The sequence below is a fragment of the Artemia sp. Qi Xiang Cuo genome, chromosome 5 (assembly GCF_049724085.1).
Source record: "Artemia sp. Qi Xiang Cuo chromosome 5, ASM4972408v1, whole genome shotgun sequence".
NCBI lineage: Eukaryota > Metazoa > Arthropoda > Branchiopoda > Anostraca > Artemiidae > Artemia > Artemia sp. Qi Xiang Cuo.
The window spans coordinates 84,071,048-84,091,884 of NC_142798.1; the positions used below are offsets into that span (position 1 = coordinate 84,071,048).

At 34.5% G+C, this 20,837-nt stretch overlaps 1 protein-coding gene across 4 annotated transcripts in view; it reads right to left on the reverse strand.

Annotated features, from left to right (window-relative positions):
- Positions 1–997: 997 nt before the first annotated feature.
- Positions 998–20,837, reverse strand: part of dve (SATB1_N and homeodomain domain-containing protein dve) — a 172,454-nt gene continuing 152,614 nt past the window's right edge. For all 4 annotated transcript variants that reach the window (XM_089089048.1, XM_089089047.1, XM_089089049.1 and 1 more), the window contains 5 exons: positions 19,731–19,854; positions 14,962–15,064; positions 11,078–11,266; positions 9,253–9,372; positions 998–3,449 (listed from right to left, as the gene is read on the reverse strand). In XM_089089048.1, coding sequence (XP_088945174.1) covers positions 2,607–3,449; positions 9,253–9,372; positions 11,078–11,266; positions 14,962–15,064; positions 19,731–19,854 — 1,379 coding nt within the window. In that variant the 3' untranslated portion in view covers positions 998–2,606. The remainder of the gene's footprint in view (positions 3,450–9,252; positions 9,373–11,077; positions 11,267–14,961; positions 15,065–19,730; positions 19,855–20,837) is intronic.

Sequence of the window (20,837 nt, forward strand, 5' to 3'; positions counted from 1 at the left end):
TGTTGCACGTTTACTATACTAGCTGCAAATAACCCTTCAAATTCTTCTATCAAATCATTTTTTAGTGGATTAGTGGTAGTCAACTGGGTTGAGAAATTGTTTTTTTCCCAACACTTTTAGGTTTTAGAGTCATCTCGGATGACCTGTAAGTTCTAACATTTTGTTATTTAATTGCATAATACTGAATATATTCAGCTTATAGTACCAGAGGGCAATGAGCATCAAACGAAAAATATAAGAGCCATGGTGACTTGGAAGCACAGTTTATAGAATTATCCAGTAAGTTTATCGCAGATCATTTCTGGTCTTCATTCTCGGTACGAACAAAAAGCTCCTCCCACTTATTTCTACATTAGCGGGTTAGTCTGTTTCCGTCAATCAATGAGAAATGGTTACAAAGTGCATTATTCGTAATAGCGGGTTTCCACTTGTTTCGTGTCCAAGAGAAACCTGACTTGTCTACCCGTGAAAAGATCTAATGCCGCTTATGTTTATATCTGCAAAAGCGTTCTCTGGAGCACTCGCACCTTGGTCCGGGTTTTTATAATGGGTGAGATAGGGTATGATCATACTGCTAATTCTATAAACTGTGCTTGGAAGTCTGGCTGGAATACAGTGGTTAACAGCAGGGGCGTGCTCCGGCATTTTTATTGGGGGAGGCGGGAAAGAGGAGTCCACATCAAATGCGTTAAGGGGTATAGGCTATATAATATTTTTTCACCAAATTATTAGGGGGCAGCTGCAACCTTGCCCCCCAAACCGTGCCACTGGTTAACGGTACTATGAGTAACTATTATGTCTAACTAGGCCAAAAAGTATGAGTAACTTATATAAATTACCACTTATGTGAGTTACCCTTGCTCTTTGAACTGGGCTTCAACTTTTACTACCGTATTTTGTTTTGCTGTAGCGGGACCCTAGACCATCAATTTATTTGAAGTTATTTGATTTTTAGACTGTAAAAAAAAAAAAGAACTAAAAAGTGCAGAAAAGACAATCATGTTTATTTTTGAAACAACAATTAAAATTCGGTTCTTTTCGAGAATATAACTCTATAAAATGAACATTGAACACATAAACCATAAATACAAAAAAATAAATAACACTAAAAAAAAATAAGATAATAAATCTTAGGTTCCATATACCTTCGATATTAAACTTTATATCACGAATATATACCATCAACAAACAAGTGAATTCGCAAAGTTCTTTTGGAAGCGATAAAATAGGCAAACTACACGGAAACTACGAAAAAAATACCTGAAAATTCCTGATATTTCAGGTAGATCAGGCAGGTCCCAGTGCTACCTCTACATAAATCGTTCATAAAATTAAGTACTCAACCTGAAGCGCAGACAAACAAGCATGTTGGGCCTTGAGGTTAACTCCCATCACCCCTATTTGTCTTCATTCTTCTTTAATAGTTGCAAAACTATTACTGGTTTCAAAGAGAGAGAGAAAAAACAACAACTAGTTGTTGTATTGTCTAGGTTCTAAAAGTATCTCGATATTCTGGTCTGGGTAACCTTTTCCAAACATACATTTTCGTTTTTCACTTGTAGATTTAAAATTTGTAAGATCTTACTAAGAAAAAAGGTAAGAATTTCAAAATTTCAAAGTAATGTATGCTTCCGGCTCCTACTGACTGCTTGTAAATACAAGCCGGATATCCAAAATACAGGATTTCGAAAAAAGAATCCAATTTTTATGCCTGATTCCAAAATTGCAAATTTCACAAATTTTAAAATTGCTTGCAAAATTTATTACACTAAGCAAATTTTCGTTTTGGCAGAGATTACACAATGAAATTCAGTTTTTCAACATATATCTTAGAACATAGTTGCAGAGGTTCAAAACTCAAAAGGAGAGTCACGCATATGTGTTTATTTGTTGTTTTTTCCCCAGGGGTCATAGTATTAAACCGGTGATCCTAGTATACTGGGACACAGCTTATTCAAAATCCATCACAAAAAAATGCAAATTATTATTTTTTTGCACATATAAAACTTAAGTCAGCTTTTAATACTAAAAATTAAGCTTCATTTTTTTTCTGGCATAACAAGCCCCACCCCCGTAGCTTCATGAACGATTTTTAATCAATATTTTTGTCCTATCTTGTCCTATCCTTTGTTACTATCTTGCGTACTAAGACACTTATATAGACATAACTATCATTTAATTCCTCAAAATTGAACATTTCCCTTTACACCCCTTTCCTTACCATATTTAAAATAATTTAACCAATGATAAGACCCTCTCTACCACAGATCAGTCCAGGTTACGTCTAACGCAACAAAAATAGAAGCCAAACACACAGCAGTAGTTTTACAACAAAATGGTTAAAATGATAACATCAAAAACTAATTGAGAAGGAAATCAGCTCAACTTACAGTTTATCATACAGGATTTATAATCCGCATATAGGAACACACGCAACTGATGGGGGGAGTGGAGGGGGATATGTCTGCTGCTTACAAAACAAAAAGAGTTTTACGATTCTCCGAATAGTTCTATTATTACTTGCCTGTTTTTAAGGCTCTTTGGCTTTACCCCACCCCCCTAATTAATTGAAATATATGCGCCTGCCCATACAGTGCTATAATAAATTAAAATTCCATTTCTGTAACTGTTTTCAATCTTTTACACTTAGCTCTTCTATTTTTGAACCAAAATTGCACATTTTTCGGCTCCAATTTTGGAAATTTTTGTCTATATTGCTGCCTATTTAACTCATCAGTGAACCGAACAACCATGGAATGAGCAGGATGGGTGTTAATTGAAAACCAGTGTTCTAGCAATGGAACCTCGGAAACAGGGTCAATAAAAGTCCTGTTACGCTTCCTTCTTTCTTCTGATAAACAAGACAGTCCAGAAGCATTTTGACCCATTTGAGAAAAACTATTAATGTACGGAGGCATATACATCAGACCTCCTGTACTTATTAAAGGAGGTGGGCCGATAGGCACTTGAAAATTTGAATATCGTTCAATAATTTGACTATGTTGATCCTGTGAATATTTTTGTGGGCTCCAACTGGAACCTGACTCTGATTGATAGCTTCTTTCTTCCTTACACGACAAGTTCTCGGGACTTTCGTCGGTAGCTGCAGTAGTCTTTTTCTCATTATGATTATCAAAATCATCATATTCACTTTCTATTTCTGATTCATTACTAGCCCTAGAAACTCTATCATTTTCATCACATTCATCTTTTATAGTAACAACTATTTCCTTTCGAAGGTCGTCATCTGTGGTTGAATCATTCAAAGGCTCCTCCTCGTCGTTGTCAGTTAGGTCGTTGAGGCTTTTCGATTCTTCATTTTCACGTGATTCACTCCGTTTTTGAGCGGCACGAGCATTTTTAAACCAATAAACTATGTTTGGCATGTCCAATGGTTTTCGTCCGCGTCGAGACTCAAGGGAGTTGAGCTCTTGAACATAGTCCAAAATCTGAAATAAAATAGGTTCTGATTAAATTCACGAGCTGGACTTGGCACAAATTTTGGATTAAAAAAAAAAATCATCGTTATATTTTGACTTCTCAGGTGGTTGGATTTCATGTCCTTTAAAACAAATGTCTTATAACGATTGGTAAAAAAAAGTAATAAAAATAATACTTTTTAAGGCAACTGTTATTTCAATATTTCTATGGTCGACCTTGAGCCAATCTCCGGGTTGGGGAGACATCTTGCCCTAGATGGAGGAAGGTATAAAACTAGGAAAAATAGTGATCGATGACAAACAACATGGCTTTCAGTGTATCTGAGTAGATTTTTTAGCGAGGCTGGCGCTCCCTCGAACCTCACTTCTTTAGGATTACAATCATATTCAGAAGCTATAGGGTTCCCTTAGAAACTATCATTTCTGCAGGATAAAGGGGAGTTATCATCCCCTCGGCACTCATCTTGCACATGCAGCGCAAATATACTCCTCCAAATTAAAAGGATTAGGGGTTAAATTATCCCTATAGAATAGTGGCTCCTAAACGTATTTGGTCTACTACCCCTTTTCAAGAAACAACACTACTAGACCCCGCCCCCCCCCCCTGAAGTTAATTATTTTTAAACTTGAATGGCAAGTAAACGGAGATATATATGTGTCAATGTTTCTACTTTTTCATAAAACACGAAAAGAAAGATCCAAATTAGAAATATTGGTGTTTAAAATTATGAAACTACTTACTAAAGTCAAAATAAAAACAAGTATAATACAAAATACAAGGTAATACAAACAAGTTCAAAATCTCAAAATCCTCTTATTGGGAAGGATAAACTTGGTGTTCTGCAAAACTTTTAGTAGCCCTCGGCTCAATTTTTGTCAGAAGTAATCTTAAATTCCCACAATTCACTAATTTTAATACTTCTGTAAAGCACAATTTGCAATGACAGCAATAACGACCCCTGAAGTGCTGCAGCGTCCCCAAAGAGGACAATACATTGCATCACAAAATCCAAGTGAAGGGTTTCTTTATAGTTTTGCCTGTTTTCGGCATAGTATATTGCAACCCTCGAAAAAATGTCCATTTTCCTGCATTTCCAGCGGTGTCAATGCTTCTCTTGTGTCACATGACGATGATATCCTTAGTAACAGCCAAAGTACTGAACGACTTTTTGGTATTTCAAAGATCTGCAAGATGAATACCCAAACCTTGGTCTTGAATTTAACGCTGGGAGGTGTAAAGTACTCGTTTTCAACAGGCGTAAAAGCAGCCCCGTCCCATCTGTGATTAGTTTCTCTATGGTTCAGCCAGTTGAAAGTATCACATGTATTGGCCTCTCAGTGGGTTCAACTCTCTCTCTCAAACTCGACAACTTCAGATAAACCACAGTTCTCACAGAATTGTCGCTGCATACACATCCAAATATACTACGAACTTGAACTTCAACCGACGCATTCTTGCATTTCTTTTTAATCAATTTGACCTTCCTCACGTTCTGTATGTTGTCCAATTTTGGGAGACCAGGTCAGATAATAAAAAAAGTTCGTCCAAGTTCGTTAAATACCTGCTTCAATTTCCTCCATGGTCACGAAATGTTTAGGATAGTTCAGAGATTTGGAGTAGCTGATCCTGATTGCCAAAGATTGTAATTTTTGACCCTCCTTCTGGGACCATACAAAGAGCACGTAATCCCTGAACTCGGGGGAAAGAGGTCATAAGAAATGATTTAAAAGAAATTAGAACTTCCTGGGAGGGGAAAGAGTGAAGCTTTGAATAGATTGGGAGGAAGAGGAGCGTAAGCAGCTGTGTTTGCCTCGCCTGGCTTAGTGCTGCAGCGAGTTATTGGTCCTAGTAGGAGCAGTAGTAATAATAGGGCAAACGATAACTTTCCGGACAATCACTCTTTCAAAATGTAAAGATGAGTAGTTGAGGAAGGTGAACGGAAACTTCCAGTAATTTTCTGAGACGTTTTTGTTGATCTCTGAATGCTCTTTAACTTTCTTTAAAATATTAATGAAAGTTTGTCCGTGAAGCAATTATCTACCCTATACAGTGTCCTTGTCGTGTTCGTGAGAATTCATATTCAATAACTGCTCTCAATGAGGTACACCCATATATAAATAAAGTGTTGAGGCACCACTTGTGAAGGCACCACTCTTGCGAAGGCACCAGATATCCTAAAAATACTTTTATTTCACAAAATCTCAATGGGGTAGCACATGTTATTGTGGCTGTACCAGCAGTGACATGATGCGGTCACAGAAAAATTAGATAATATATATGGATTCTATGACGTATTAAAATCAAAACTTATTTTAAGAGGCTTCAATCTCATGTAAGTAAAGGGTTTGTACATATTTTAAGGAGGGAGGGGTACGCTGTGCAATTATTCTTTTTTTTAATAGCTGAATCTTTCCGTTTTTAGTTCTTACTCTTTCCAGATAATCACGTAATTCAACCTCATTCAATTCAACCATTTTAACTCGATCACATTGAAATCACCCCCGTTGAATTCAAAATATTCAACACAATCCCTATTCAACTCAATCGCATTTAACTAATCGGAATTCAATTCATCCCCATTAAACTTAACCCGTTCAACTTAACCAACTTACAACTCAACACCAGTTTCAACTCAATCAATCAATCAATCAAGTTTATTATTACGCCAAAATACCCAAAAGAATAGCACTGGCATTTCAAAAAAAAAGAAAAAAAAGATCTTACTGTGACATGTTATTATAATGTTTAAAAAATTATGGCACAAAGGAACGATCATATCGCACACTACAATTAGCCGGAGGTGGCTTAAAGTTTTCTTTTCTCCAGTTTGACCCCCGGGTGGGGTGTGGATTCTCAGGAACTGCCTGAAACTCTGGCAGGATACTACGAAAAAGATCCAACGACAGGCAGGACCTTCCAAAGGTCATGAACAACTCGTGTCGCCTGGCAGATAGTGTATTTAGGCTTACTTACTTACATGAATATTTTATTATCAAATCGGCATTAACTAAATAAGGAAATATACTGGTAAGTGGCTCTGAGTCAAATTGATTGGAGTTTGGCTGTATGGGATTGAGTTGGATGAGTGTTAAGGTGCACGGTATTGAACTGAATTGGAGTTGAGTTATATGAACTCTCCTCATATGATCTATATTCGTGCCCAAGGATGATTCGGCATGAGCGTTTTTGAATTCGCTCGATTTTAAGATCCTGAGCTTTGGTGAGTCCGGGGTGCCAAACCTGGCATCCATATTGCAGGGCAGGACGAACGTAGGTTTTATAGAGGTTGGTCAAGTTTTGGGGGGATAGTCCAAATCTTCGTAGCCGGGCAAATTTTCTGAGAAGACTGGTGCCTCTTTGAACCAATATGGAGGTTTGGGATTTCCAGCCAAGGTTATTGTCGATTATGATCCCAAGAATTTTCGCTGACTCCACTGCTTTAAGATCAACTTCAGATTCAATTTGTTCCGGAATATGCTTTGTAAAGTTCACTCGGAGGACCACACTTTTTTCAGTGTTGATTTGAAGTTTGGCCTCGCTTGCTTGATGCCGCAGCTCCTCAAGGGTGTGCTTGAGTGCTTGTGATTTGGAAGAGACCAATTGAAAGGTGGATAGTGGCAAGTCGTCTGCAAATTTCAGTCTATGTTTTACTCAACAATCATATAACTCAACTCCAATTCAGTTCAATACCGTGCACCTTAACACTCATCCAACTCAATCCCATACAGCCAAACTCCAATCAATTTGACTCAGAGCCACTTACCAGTATATTTCCTTATTTAGTTAATGCCGATTTGATAATAAAATATTCATGTAAAACTAAATTGTTGTCAGTGGGCGGATTTTGTTAAGGGCCTGAAAGTGTGCAGAACAATTTTAGGTGCCTCCGAACGGCTTAAAACTTACATCCTCAAGACCCTGGTCAGGAGGCATTAATACACGCCAACCCTTATCAAATTTACCTAGCCCAATAACTAATGAATCAAGACAGTTTCGTCGGATTCAGTTGTACTTTTATCACTTGTGACAAAAGATACGTATATTATTCAGTTATATGGTTGACTTATTTAGGGTTCAATTTTTTAAATAATGATAGGGTTTATTTATAAAAAAAAAATATACATATATAAATAACAATGTACAGAAACTACAGCCTGCAAGGGACTAAATACAATAAAAAAAAAATCAATTTACTTGAATTGGAGTTGAATTGCACCAGAAAGGGTTGACTTACAATGTGTTGGCTGAGAAAGAGGAGGGGGTGGGGTAAATTACAGGAGGGGGTGGGATGGATTTGAATAAGAGGTTGAATTGTATCAGAGTTGAGTCAAATGGCGTTGATTTTAAGGGGGATTAAGTTGAGTTGGGTTGAGTTAAATGGGGTGGGGCTGAATGGAGTTGAATTAAACGGAGTTGAATTAAATGAGAATTGGGTTTAATGAAGCTTGAGATATATATGGGGTGAAATGGGTTAAGTCAGAAGGAGTTGAGCTGCATGGGACTGAGTTGCAATTGAACCCTTTTTTAATTTATTGAAAGATCTTTGAATATCTGTCCAATTTCTTTTTTTTTCTGTTTTATTGACAAAAAGGTTTTAGAGCTCTGAATAAAGATAAAACATATATCATAAATATTTGTTTCTATTCGTACATAAAGAATAAGGGACCTTCATTTTCCCAGTATTAATTTCCTCAAAAGCTAATCCACCTTTTCGACTCCTACTTAAAAATGGAAATCCCTTGTCTTTTGTTGCTAATTTTAAGCTGGATTTAGAATTCGTATAAGTAGAGAAAAGGACTGTTCCTCTCTTTGCTGATTACATTCGTGCTAATTCACCCAACTCTAGCAGTAGAGATTAAAGCTTTTTCTTCCCTTTTGTATTTACATAAGAATTTTCTTCTTTCTAGTTGGGAATAAAATCCTTAATTCTTGCAGATGTAGGATTAAATACTAAGAAGGAAAGCGATTATTATAGTTTCTCGATTCTCACAGAAATTTTCCCTTGACTGATTATTTCAAGAGTGTTTTACTGGATATTAATCTTAAGAAAAGAGGCATAAAGAAATAATGAAACTCCGAATAAAGGACGTTTATTAAATAATTCAATTGAATGTATAACAGTTTTTAAGATTACCGGTTCTTTTTTGCTCAAGTACTTTCTGTTTAGAAGTGAGCAGAAATTTTTTTGTTTTATTCATTAATGAACAGACTGACTAAAAAAAAGTACTCAGAATTCATCTTTAGGGTTGGGGCTACGCCAAGGGCAGAGTATACACCACTACAACACGTCACAGTCTTGGGTGGAAACTGAATACTGAATAGACATCCTTCGTCTAACCATAGGGACTCGTGTGGAAGTGATGATTTATTTTATATACATATGCATTTTCCTCTTTTCTTTGTAGTATAAAAGCTTCTGCTGGAAGCTAAAAAAAGGTTCTTCCAAAACGTAATTTCCTTTTGTCTTTATTAATGTTGATGGTAGCTACTGGACACAGCAAAAGGGTCTATCATAAAGTACTACTTGGAAACTATTCGCAGCCCAGTTTTGAAAACAGGAGTAGTGTATGAGATTTTTCTATTGAATAACTTCAATAAGTTATTAAGTTGTATGTTCTTCACTTCCTTTTAAGAAAATAATTTTTATAATCATTGTAGAAAAAGTTTCATCTTGTAAAAATTATTTTATAAGAAAAAGACACATTAAAACTAATTCTTACGTGTTATTATTATTGAATGGAACAACCGTCATTGTATAGAGATAAAAAGAGCTAATATGAGCAAATAAAAAGATTGAACATGTAAGCTCACCTGAGACCGGGTAGGATGAGGATTTTCCAGAAACCATTTTTGGAGTCGGGGAAGTTCAAAATCAGGATCAAAGGTTGTTCTAACCCTTGTTCGCCCTGTTCCGAAACTTGACGACATAATCTAGAAATATAAAAAAAAATAATAGAAATACAATTTTTACAATTCAGAAATATAATCTTGAAATAAAACACTTATTACAAAATCCCGCGAAAAATTAGATTTGTTCTGAAAACAAAAACTGCTTCAAAATACAAATATAAATAAAAAAATCGTTAAATACCCATTCGCAGTACATTCCTACTCCTCCATTCCTTAAGAAATTTGTATAATAATAAAGACAGAGGGACAAACGTAAGTTGGACCCTAGGATTAGAAAGAGGAGGTCTGGCTGTAGCCCTAAGTTACAAGAAGATCGTCACTTTACTTAGAACTATACTTCAGCAAGACTCGTGCCTCCTACAAAACTCAGACCACTTTTTCACTTCTTCAAGGCTGGGAGGGGTTCTCAAAGTATTTTATTAGGGCATTATTTTCTATTCTTCTAGTGATACGTATACCCCCGTTGTAAAAACTTTCGTAAAAACAGCAGTAGACGATTTTTTTCCTTTTACAATGATTAAAGTTATATTCAATAGTTCCCTAGACGGTTCTTGGTTTCAATATTAATTCATTCTTCAAAACTACAATAAAGGTGCTGAATCTTCAGAAACCAAGGTTTGAATTATTTTATGAAATTCATAACCTTTTTTATATCCATAATAATAATTAGTTCTTTTGAGGATCCAAGTAATTAATCAAAATCTTGCCTACTTAACTTTTTTTTACTCACATTAATTCCAGCAGCAACGAAACTAAAATGAACCATAAAATAAGTGAAAAATTTGGTATTTTTACGTAGTTTATTGCATTGGGGGAGGTGTTCAAGTAAGGTATACAGAGTTATTTGTTGTACTGTGAAGCTTAAAGTTACTGTTCTACTTTGTACGCTTTAGTATATTGGTTCATTTTACATAGACGTCTGACTTTAAAATTGGCTAATAAATAATTCCCCCCATAATTGTACTACAATTACTCCCCTTCATTGTAATAATTTCAACCTTTGTCTTTTGAATTGTATCCGGTAGATCTGGGTCTCTTATACTCACAGTTTTCCAAGTTTTGCATCAACGTATTGTTGCTGAAATTAGCATAAAAAAAAAATCAAAAAAAAATCAGATCATTCATGCAAAGATTGTTACACACCAAGGAAGGCGTAAGAAGTTGGCTTTGGTCATACTCTAGTCGTCTTTCTGTGATTATTTTGTCTTTTATGCTTCATTTTCGCCTCAAACTTAAAATTGGCAAAAACTGGCTTCCTATGAGTATTAAATAAAAAAATAATTTTTTTGAACTGAAAGTAAGGAGCAACATTAAAACTTAAAGCGAACAGAAATTATTCCGTATATGAAAGAAGCTGTCCCCTCCTCAACGCCTCGCTCTTTACGCTAAAATTTTACTCTGTCTCACAATTTTATATTTTAAAACAATAAAAAACTTTAGCGTAAAGAGCAAGGCGTTGAGGAGGGGACAGCTCTTCACTTTTCACTGTTAATGCGTTTTCTCCCCTATGTCTAGCCGATTTGGCCACAGGACTTGTTTAGATTGAGTAGTACATTCGTCTGGGATCTGGAGGCTGGGAAAAGGGGCAAATGCCTCTCCCATAAGGTCGAAAGTTGCAATAACAACAGGGAAGGGGAGAAAATACCAATGAGTCCCAGTTTTGTTAGACGCCCCCAATACATAATTTCAGTATCCATCCCTGTATCTGTTAAGACATTAACCTTACCTGCGATGTATCTGAACTAAGAAGTGGATTGGTGAGACTAGAAATACTAGTTCTTTCAAGTTCAGGAACTCTTATACTTGCAGGCTGTGAGTTGTTGTTTTGATTTCTGAACCAGTCTTCAAAACGCCGAAACATTTCTTCTGTTGGAACTTCACAGCTTTTATCAGACCCAAGTTTTTGTAAATATTCCTATAAAGGAAAATTATATAAAACAGAGATTAAATCCACTAAAATTAACTGTAAGTGTTTCAACACATGATGGAAGATTCAACTGAAACATTTCAATTTGAAATCCCTTGACAATCAGAGACAAGGTTTGACGCATCTATATAAAACAAAAATTGAACTCATCAATTCACTGTTAGCTATTACTTTTAAGTGACCCTACCTCCCACCTGATACGCCTAGCTCTATACTCCAACAAATGAAAATTAATTGTCCGGTACTGTTTGCATGATTTACTCAGTTTTTAGCACTAAGATTTATCGTAAGTCGTTTTTCTCACATTTCACTCAATATTTTAATGAAAACGCTTTGGAAAGTATTTGGTGTTGAACTTAGTTTGTTTTATAGACTTATTACTTACTTACTTAGATGTAGTTCCTCCCATGCCAAAGTTTCAAACGGTAAAGTCTGACTGATTGTGAAAACAATAGAAAATTTTAGCGTAAAGAGAGAGGCATTGAGGAGGGGACAGCCCCTTTCATATGCGGAAAAATTTCTGTTCGTTTTAAGTTTTGATGTCACTCCTTACTTTCAGTTAAAAAAAACTTGATTTTTTTATTTAATTTCTGAACGTTTTTCAACTAATGCAGGTTCAAATTTGGCTCACTGTACACGAAAAAAAATTGCATAATAATTTTGGCAGATTTATTCCGTATTTGAATGGTTGCCCCCTCCTCAAGACCTTGCTTTTTGGGCTAAAGCTGTTAACACTTTTAAAAACGCTTCCCATTCTAATTAAACGGCCCCCGTGTTTCAGTTTTAGTAAACATTCAAACTTTAGAGTGAAGAGTAAGATATTGATGAGGTGGAAACCCTTCAAATATGGAATAATTTCTGTTCGTTTTTTCAAATAATGCTGGTAAATCTGACTCACCCTCTATGACATATACCCCTCACCTTCACGGAGAACTTTTCCGTGGAAATTTCATCCAATGTAAAGTGCACCCCCCCCCCTGTCAAATTCCCTCCAGAAAGTTTCGTCCTCACTGAAAATCCCCCTCCCTGTAAAAGTGCTTGCGTACGATTCAGCCCGAAAAATTCTCTTTACCATACTTTAACCTCTAATTCGTATCTCCGACACTCCAGAAATGTCTCCTCCTGTGGAAATTATTTCCCTATAAAGAAAAACGTGAAAAAAAGCCCCTGGATAATTTCCCCAGAACATCTCCACATGAAAAATTTGGTAGAAAATGTAAGACAATTAAAAAGAATTTCGTATAGTAATTCTGTCAAATCCCCTGGTGCAACATATCCCCTGGAATATTTACCTCCCAGAAATTTACCTCCCCAAGGAAAATTCTCCCCAAAGATATCCACCCCAAGCACCACCATCCCCGCAACAAAGAAAACAAACTTCTGTACTTCCCAATAACAAATACTATACGTAAACAATGGGCAAATTTCAGAACTTAAATGCCTCTCCCCATAGACTGTGGGAGGTCATTTTACACCTAAAGACATAATTTTTTGATCTTTCAACTATACTGAACAAAATGGCTATCTCAAAATACTGATCAGATAATGTTGGGAAAAAATGGGCGTGGGAGGGGGCCCAGTTGCCCTCCAATCTTTTTGGTCACTTAAAAGGGCACTAGAACTTTTACTTTCCGTTCAAATGAGCCCTCTCCCGATATTCTAGGAGGACTGGGTCATTAGGATCACCCCTGGAAAAAAAAAAAAAAAAAATAAATATACATGCATCCGAAATCTTTTTTGTGGCAAAAAATACAATATTCCACATTTTTGCAGATAGGAGCTTGAAACCTCTAAAGTAGGATTCTATGATACACTGAATCCGGCGGCGTGGTTTTCATTAAGATTCTTTGACTTTCAAGGGGTATTTCCCCCTTTTTTCGAAAATAAGGCACATTTTCTCAGATTTGTAACCTTTGATGGGTAAGACTAAAGTTAATGAAACTTATATATTTGAAATCAACATAAAAATCCGATTCTTTTGATACATCTATTGGTATCAAAGTTCCTGTTTTTAAAGTTTAGGTTACTATTGAGGAGGGTCGCTCCTTACTTACAGTTCGTTACCGCGAACTGTTTGATATTATGTATATGGCCCCGAATTTGCTTCTTGCAACAAATGTATTAGCTCGACATCCTCAAACTTAAAACCAAATTTCTACTTTTATCACTTCCCTATTTTCACGTCTATCACTATTCTATTTGCACTTTTTCTTCCAGTAGCCTATTCGTGTTTGAATTTACCTGAGGATAAGGCTCATAAATTCCTTCAAATTGAAAACTTAGGGATCAAATGAAAAGCCATGACTGGAGAGTTAAACGTCTTAGTCAAAATCGCAAAATCGCAAAAACGTCTTAGTCAAAATGTCAGCGAAATCGCACCAATATTTTTCAAGTATTTATGAACTTCAGTATTTCCAGTTCACAATTATTCCTCTTCACAATATTTCCAGTTCGCATTTATAGTTTTGGTTCTTATATCCGCATTATGAAATTTTAAAGTTTAATATGTTTGAAGATTTATTTGAAATTGATACTAATAATGTAATTTGTTTATTGACTCTGCAACGGTCATAATTTGTGCAGAACTATTACTTACAAACTACTATTCACTACAGAGGAGACTGAAAGGGCAAAGTAGTGACTGAAAGGGATAAACGCTATGATTGAAACTTGCCCATAACTTAGGCTGTCTTCATAGATGGAAACATGTGTTTTTTTTTCCATCCTTAAAATTTTATACCATTCTCTAATTGAATCATATCTTAAATATTGCCCTGTAATCTATCTTAACACATTTATGGTCCATCTGCAACTTCTTCAGATAATTCAAAATGAGGCAATTAGAAAATTCTGGGCACTTTTGTTCATCGCCCTGTGAGGCTTAAACATCTCTCGGAAACTCAAACTTTATGTTTTTCTCAATATACTTAATCTCAAACAACTGAAAGACCTGCATACAGCAATGTGGTATTGTGATATCCAATCTTCAACAAATTATTTCCAGGATTTGGGTATAATTGAGACTTTCACTTCCACTGCCCACCACGTTTGCTCCAAGAAGCATCGCCTTCCCCCAATTAAATCAGAAAGAGCTAGATTCTCAATCAGATACCAGATTCTTCATATTTTAAATAAACTTAATTTAGTAGAAATGTTCCCAAGGTTCAAGACCCGATTTTCTTTGAAAAAACGTATTTCAAAAATAGTTCTTTGTCTAGATGTTGTGATTGATGAATGTTAGATATTTATATGAATTTTGTTGTGGTGTTCTCGTGCTGGGGTAGCCTCCTCTGTTATCTCCTACCTTGTATGTTTTTTTATTGATACCCTTTATATGTTATTGTGGCATTTTCTCATCACTGTTTATGGCCGAAACAACGTGCCCTCCTCCTTTCTACCTCCTTTTTAGAAAATTATTTATCATGTAATTTGTAAATAAAAGATCTTGTCTTCTCTACTCTATAATATCCCCCTCTACTCTATCGCGGAATGACGTTATTTTAATGTCATCAATTGGTGTTATTTTAAAATTTCCAGTCGATATTAAATATTGGTGTCATAGTATATGTATTATATTAAAATATATGTATTATATATGTATTATCATAATATATGTATTATATATGAGTGTATATAAAAAATACCATCTTTGACAAGTTTACTTTCTTAAGAAAATCCTTTACCTCATCCAAGGGACATCCTAAACTACTTAGCATCTTCCTCGATTGGGGTAACAGAATTTTTAGTAGCTTTTCTTTGAGCTCTCTGGCAACTTTTTCGCAATTCCTGAAAAATTGAAAGTAATACAACTTAGAAAGTATGTCTTGGAACTGAATGTTTTTTTTTTTTTGGGTACGAACAGAAATAACTAGAATAAAACTCACTATTAAATCAGTAAAAACGCACTATCACGAGAAAATGTGAAATATCATAAATGTAAAATGTCAAAAGAATTATCGAACGAAATTACCGAAAAATTACACAAAAAATTACCGAAAAATTACCGAAAATCATTTCTGATTTTCTTCCTTCTTACATCTTTCATTAAATTATTTTTTATCATCTAATAAGGTTTTGCTATATTAAAGCGCTTTTTAGCATTCTTATGATTCATCAATTTAATGCTACTTTTCTGCAGAGGGGAAAACCTTTTACCTATTTTAAAATTGAAGAAATTTATTTAGAACAATAGAATTTATTTCATTTCAGTGTAATATTTAAAATTAAAGTAAAGTCATTCTAACGATTAAATACAATAATAAATCATTTTATTTAATACTGCTTTGTTTTGCAGAATTAAAGCATTTACCTTTTGTAAAACTGAAGAACTTATTTCAAATGTATTGTAAATTATTTCAACTTAAGTAATTATTTAGAATTAAAGTAAAGTCATTCTAGCCACTGACCGCCATTCTAACCATTCAGTCATTCTAACCATTTCATGCCATAAAATGTCAATATAAATTTAGTTCGGTTTCTTTGTTTAGAGAGAAAGCACTTAGTTATTGTAAAAATTGCAGAAACTAATTTAGAGAAATAGGATTTATATCTTTATATTCTTTTATTTTCATTTATGAAAATAAATGAATATAATAAACGAAACTATTCATTTATTTTAAAGTAAAAAAGTCGTTCTAACCAGTGACATTTTGTTTCAACTTATCTTATATGTAACTAAAAGAATGAAAACAAATATTTTATTTTTAAGAATACTTGAGTAACTGAGTAATTTCTTAGATTATTGCTTGTTTACAGATTTCAAAATAAAAGAGGAAAAAGACTTGGTAAGACTGCTTTCTTAGGTAAATATTACAGAGTGCTTTTCCGAGCAAGGGTAAGGGCACCGAAATGTGCCCTCCCCTCCCACCGATTTTGAAAGTTCCGCAAATATTGAAAAAATAGAGCAAAAGAAAATGAAAATTCTTGACCTAGATTTAAAAAGCTTGGTTGCATTTTGGGATAGTGTTATATTTCTTTACTGAAATAGGTTTTTAAATTTTGAACATCAGGTTTTAGGGGCATATTTTACAATTCCATGTTATAAAACACTAAAATTTTGACTCTCCCCTCCTCTCAAGACCTTATCTTTAATTTGAGTCGCCGCATCTTTTCTTTGCCTAGCAGGATATCATTGGCCACTGTTTTCAGGCTGCTTACTTACAAAATGGAAGAAGCAAGAGGTGGAAAGACCTGAAAAGGTTGTTTTCCATACATAAACTATAACGTAGGGCCTTCCTGTGTTTGGAAATGGCAAAACCAACAAAATTATGCCTCCTTCATTGGCGTCTAAATGACTAGATAGTAACATCCAATGGTTATTAATTGCCCCCCCCCCTCCATCCGTTTTTGAAGGCAAGACAATTTAGAAAAATATTCCTCTTATGCAAAAGTATGATGAGATAATTTTTCGAGGCACTATTCACAGCTCCCTATTGCGAAACAGTTGAAATTTTGATGAGCTATATACCGTAATCCCCCTTTCTTTGCTTTGGAACGAAATATTTTGGATTTTCGGAAAGACAAAAAATAAATTACCCGAAAAAATTGTAATACGACATATTCCAGTTAAAAGTCGCTATTTCATTAGTTTGCTTAATAGAAAGTAAAATATTTTTTTTTTCTTTTATATATTTGTTCATTTTTGACGAGATTAAGCAACAAGGAAAAACAAGATTAAAAGATAATGTCATAAGTTCAAACTGATAAATCTGGTGTCTAATCCTTAATTTGCTAAATGAATTTATCAAGACTGACTACTAAAATCAACAAAGTGTCAAACGATGACAACTAATTTGTTGTTGAAAACTATTTTAGTAAATTATACATACCAACAAAGGAACTGGTTATCTTGACTAATTCGATGAGAAATTGGGAAATTCGTGTACATTTTTGTTGTGTAATCAGGCTATCATTCCTTCTGATATTTTAAGCCAGTAAAAAAATTAAATCACCTGATTGGCTCTTGTGTGTGAAATTTTAAGCCAATGAAAAAAACGGAAATTTTTGCAAGTAGTCCCTACGTGGTAAAATTGTCAACCAGTGACATTCAATTTGCAATTGAAGATTACTTTAGCAAAAGGATATGTATTAAAAGGAATTGTTTTTATGATCGAACTATGTTGATTGAATATTAATATTAGTGGGAAATTAAGACACAGCAAAATTAAAAGATTACACATTCCAAATTAGTAGAATTCTAAAGTTAGATTATTTTTTTAGTGTCACATTTTATTTAAATTTCTACGAACTCCACGAAGATTTTTAATGATAAAGGGAATAAAGAAATATTTTGAGAAAATTACTTTTGAGATAGCTGTGATTAAGGAAACCTGAATATTTTCGGGATAGGAACGAGATGGCCAAACCCTAGAGAAATTCCTTTCTCATAGTTCCGTGGTAAAAATTTAATTCCATTGATTTACTTCTTTGACTCAGTTCCGAGATCTAATCACATTATTCTTTAAGCGTACATAAGAAATGAGGGAAAATTTAAATCACCTGAAAGCCGCCCCACAACTAATTTGTCATTGAAAATTCAAATAATAAACAAATATATTAACATAAAACAAAGGAGCCATCTGTATTATCGAGTAATCTTGTTAATAACCACTTTTGTTTACAGTTTTTTTCTGTTGAAACGCCTAACTTATCATCCCTACCATTCGTGTAACGCCTAACTTATCATCCCTACCATTCGTGTACGTGACTATGTTCGTGACTAATGTTCTACTATCGGGTTATCATTATTTAGAAAAATTTCAAGGTTATATTTAGCCTTTCCTTACAATTTAAATATGATAGTACTGATTAAAAATTTATATTTACAAAGGTTTTTTTCTGCTGAAGTAACTAACTTATCATCCATACCGTTCGTGCACTTGCGGTATTTTTTGCTAATTTTGTATTATCGGGTTATCTTATTTAAAATAATTTCAAGGTTTATATTTAGCTTTTCCCTATTCTTAAAATAAGACATTATTGATTAGAATAGTGTGTTTGCAAAGTTTTCTTTTTTTTCTGCTAAAGTGACATGACTTTGCCATTCATATAATCCATGTACACGAGAATTTTTTTTTCTCTTTTGACACTGAAGAGAGAGATAGTCTTAGGTAGAAAACTACAAAATTGCTTTGAATCCAGAAAAATGTATACACAAGTGAGAATGTTAACAAATTTAATAATTTATCGGTGAAATACAAAACCAAAACAAACCACATTAACCAAAGATCAGCCGACGGCAGGCCAGGTTGTGATCAGTAAGTGCCGAATATCGAAGAAAAAAATTCGCACCATTTACAAAATAATACTCCATTTAACAAAAAAAAAAACAAGGAGAGTGAAAACCAAATAACACCAAATCTAAATAAACCAAATTGGTTCTGTATTCTCTTTCCAAGCAGTTCTCCTTTTCTAGTTGCGTTTTTAGGGGGTTGTAGGATCAAGAAACAAGGGTTTTTCCAAGATTTTATCGAGTTTCATGATCTACCTCGAAAATGTCGATCTCAATTGGTAAAAATGGCTAACCAGCCGGTAGATTTCTTTGCCACAGTTTCTGTACTCAAAGAAAGCTATTAAACTGGTCACGCTTCTGAACCAGAAAAGGTTAAATTTTCAGTTTTTTACTAAATTCCATTAAGAATGATCTGTTTAAAGGTTTAGTTTAATTCTAATTCACCTTTTCATTTCCAGCGACCCACTCACTCCCGCTCACTTCCGCTCACTTCATTTTCACTCCCAAAATACAGGCCCTGCAAAATAAGCTGTTGTATACGTACCTTGCTGAGGCTATTAAAAACCATAAATTTGATTTTTTTAATAAACGTGAGCAATTATACAGATTGTTGTTGATTAACACTTTCTGTGATTTGAAATAATTAATAATATTAAGCATTGCCTTATCAAACGTTCCCCCAATTCCCTTCTTTTTTTTGTGTCTGAAGGGCAAAGAAAGGGTGCGAGTAAAGAAATGGGGGAAACTTGAAACTACCCAGAAGTTTATAAAATTTATAAAGATTTATAGGCAATAGTGTTGAAATTTTTTTCATGGAATGGGAAGTCCATTAGGCCAATTTCAGGGGAGAGGATTTCCTCCTAGCTCTTCCCCTTATTTTCAGGACGTTTGGAGTCTATTCTAGTTTTAAAATTTTACGTGTACACTAAAAGACATTTAAATTTAATTGTGGCATTAATATTATTGTATTTATTTAATTAATTTATACTAATTTAAATTTAGGAGACCACAGCACAGGACTGATGTTCATGAAACCATTCTTTGAATACGCGTTTCATGGCAGCGACTGCCTGAAGATGGCATCCGTGCCAGCGAATGCGCAAAATTAAGCTGGCTCATACTTATGTGTTTTGATTTGTGAATCTGGTAATGACAAGGCTTTGTTTGACAGTATAGTAGTATATGCAATTATAATCTTAAAAAACAAAAAAAATATCTCACCTTTTAATATTAATCTTCAATGTTGCAATATTTGTCATTTCTCCCAAGATCCGTCCAACATTATCGGTGGGAAAAGCTATTTGATCCAAGTGCAACGGTTTCCAATTCTTGACAACGAGTTTTGCTATAAAAGGAATAGAAAATAAAAAACTAAATAAAACATTTTAGACCAAAGTTTATTTATAAATAAAAAAATTCTTACCGTTTCACACGAAGTGCTGCCCACTTCCGAAAATCATGTACGCCACGTGCCACGCGTGGTTTAAGTGTTCTGCAAGTGATGCAAGGAGACACAGCGGGGCAAAATTACGCCTATGCGTAGCGGAGAGTGTATCAAGCGTGGCGCAACAACTGACACGCTAGGATGTACACTCAGCTGTCGAGAGTGGATAACCCTCACCGCTTTACAACTAACAAGAATAGTGAAACCCAGAACAAAATCATAGCTATAGGTTATCAAGCCATTCTTGATGAGGGGGGCTTAACAGTGATGAAGGTTTTTATATGGTCTGGTTTACCTGTTCTTAATACGCTTATTGTTTTTGTGGATTTCTACGGTTTAGTGTTTTTATTTAATCCAGAATTTACAGATTCTGGATTAGATTATAGGGTTATAGATTTTGTTCATAGATTCTGTTTTTTTTTAACTATTTTTGAAGTTTTCATTCATTAGTTTATATATACAAGAGAATCGCAAATTTTCAAAAGTTCTTACTTTTAATTCATAAAATCACATGGTTATCCATTAGAGTTTTCACTAACTTCAGTTTTGTTAAAGCAGTTTAAATCATAAAAAGAATATTTTTATTCTCCAGAAATTATGAGACAGAATATACGCGATGAAAAGTTGGACGCTTTTAATAATGGCGGGCTCAAAGCCTCCTCCCAAAAAGTCCCAAATAGCTGTCCCCATACTTTTCCACACTGTTGATTCTATAGCTGTGAATAATTGTGCGCTGATTAAATGTAAAGTAACTTTCAACTATGCAAAGTTGTCAAATTTCCAACCTAACAAAAAGGCCATTTTCTCAACTTTTACCGTCAAAATCTCTCACTCTTAATTCTCGAAAGTTTTAGGGTTTCCAAGCAAAGTGTCGTTACATTTAC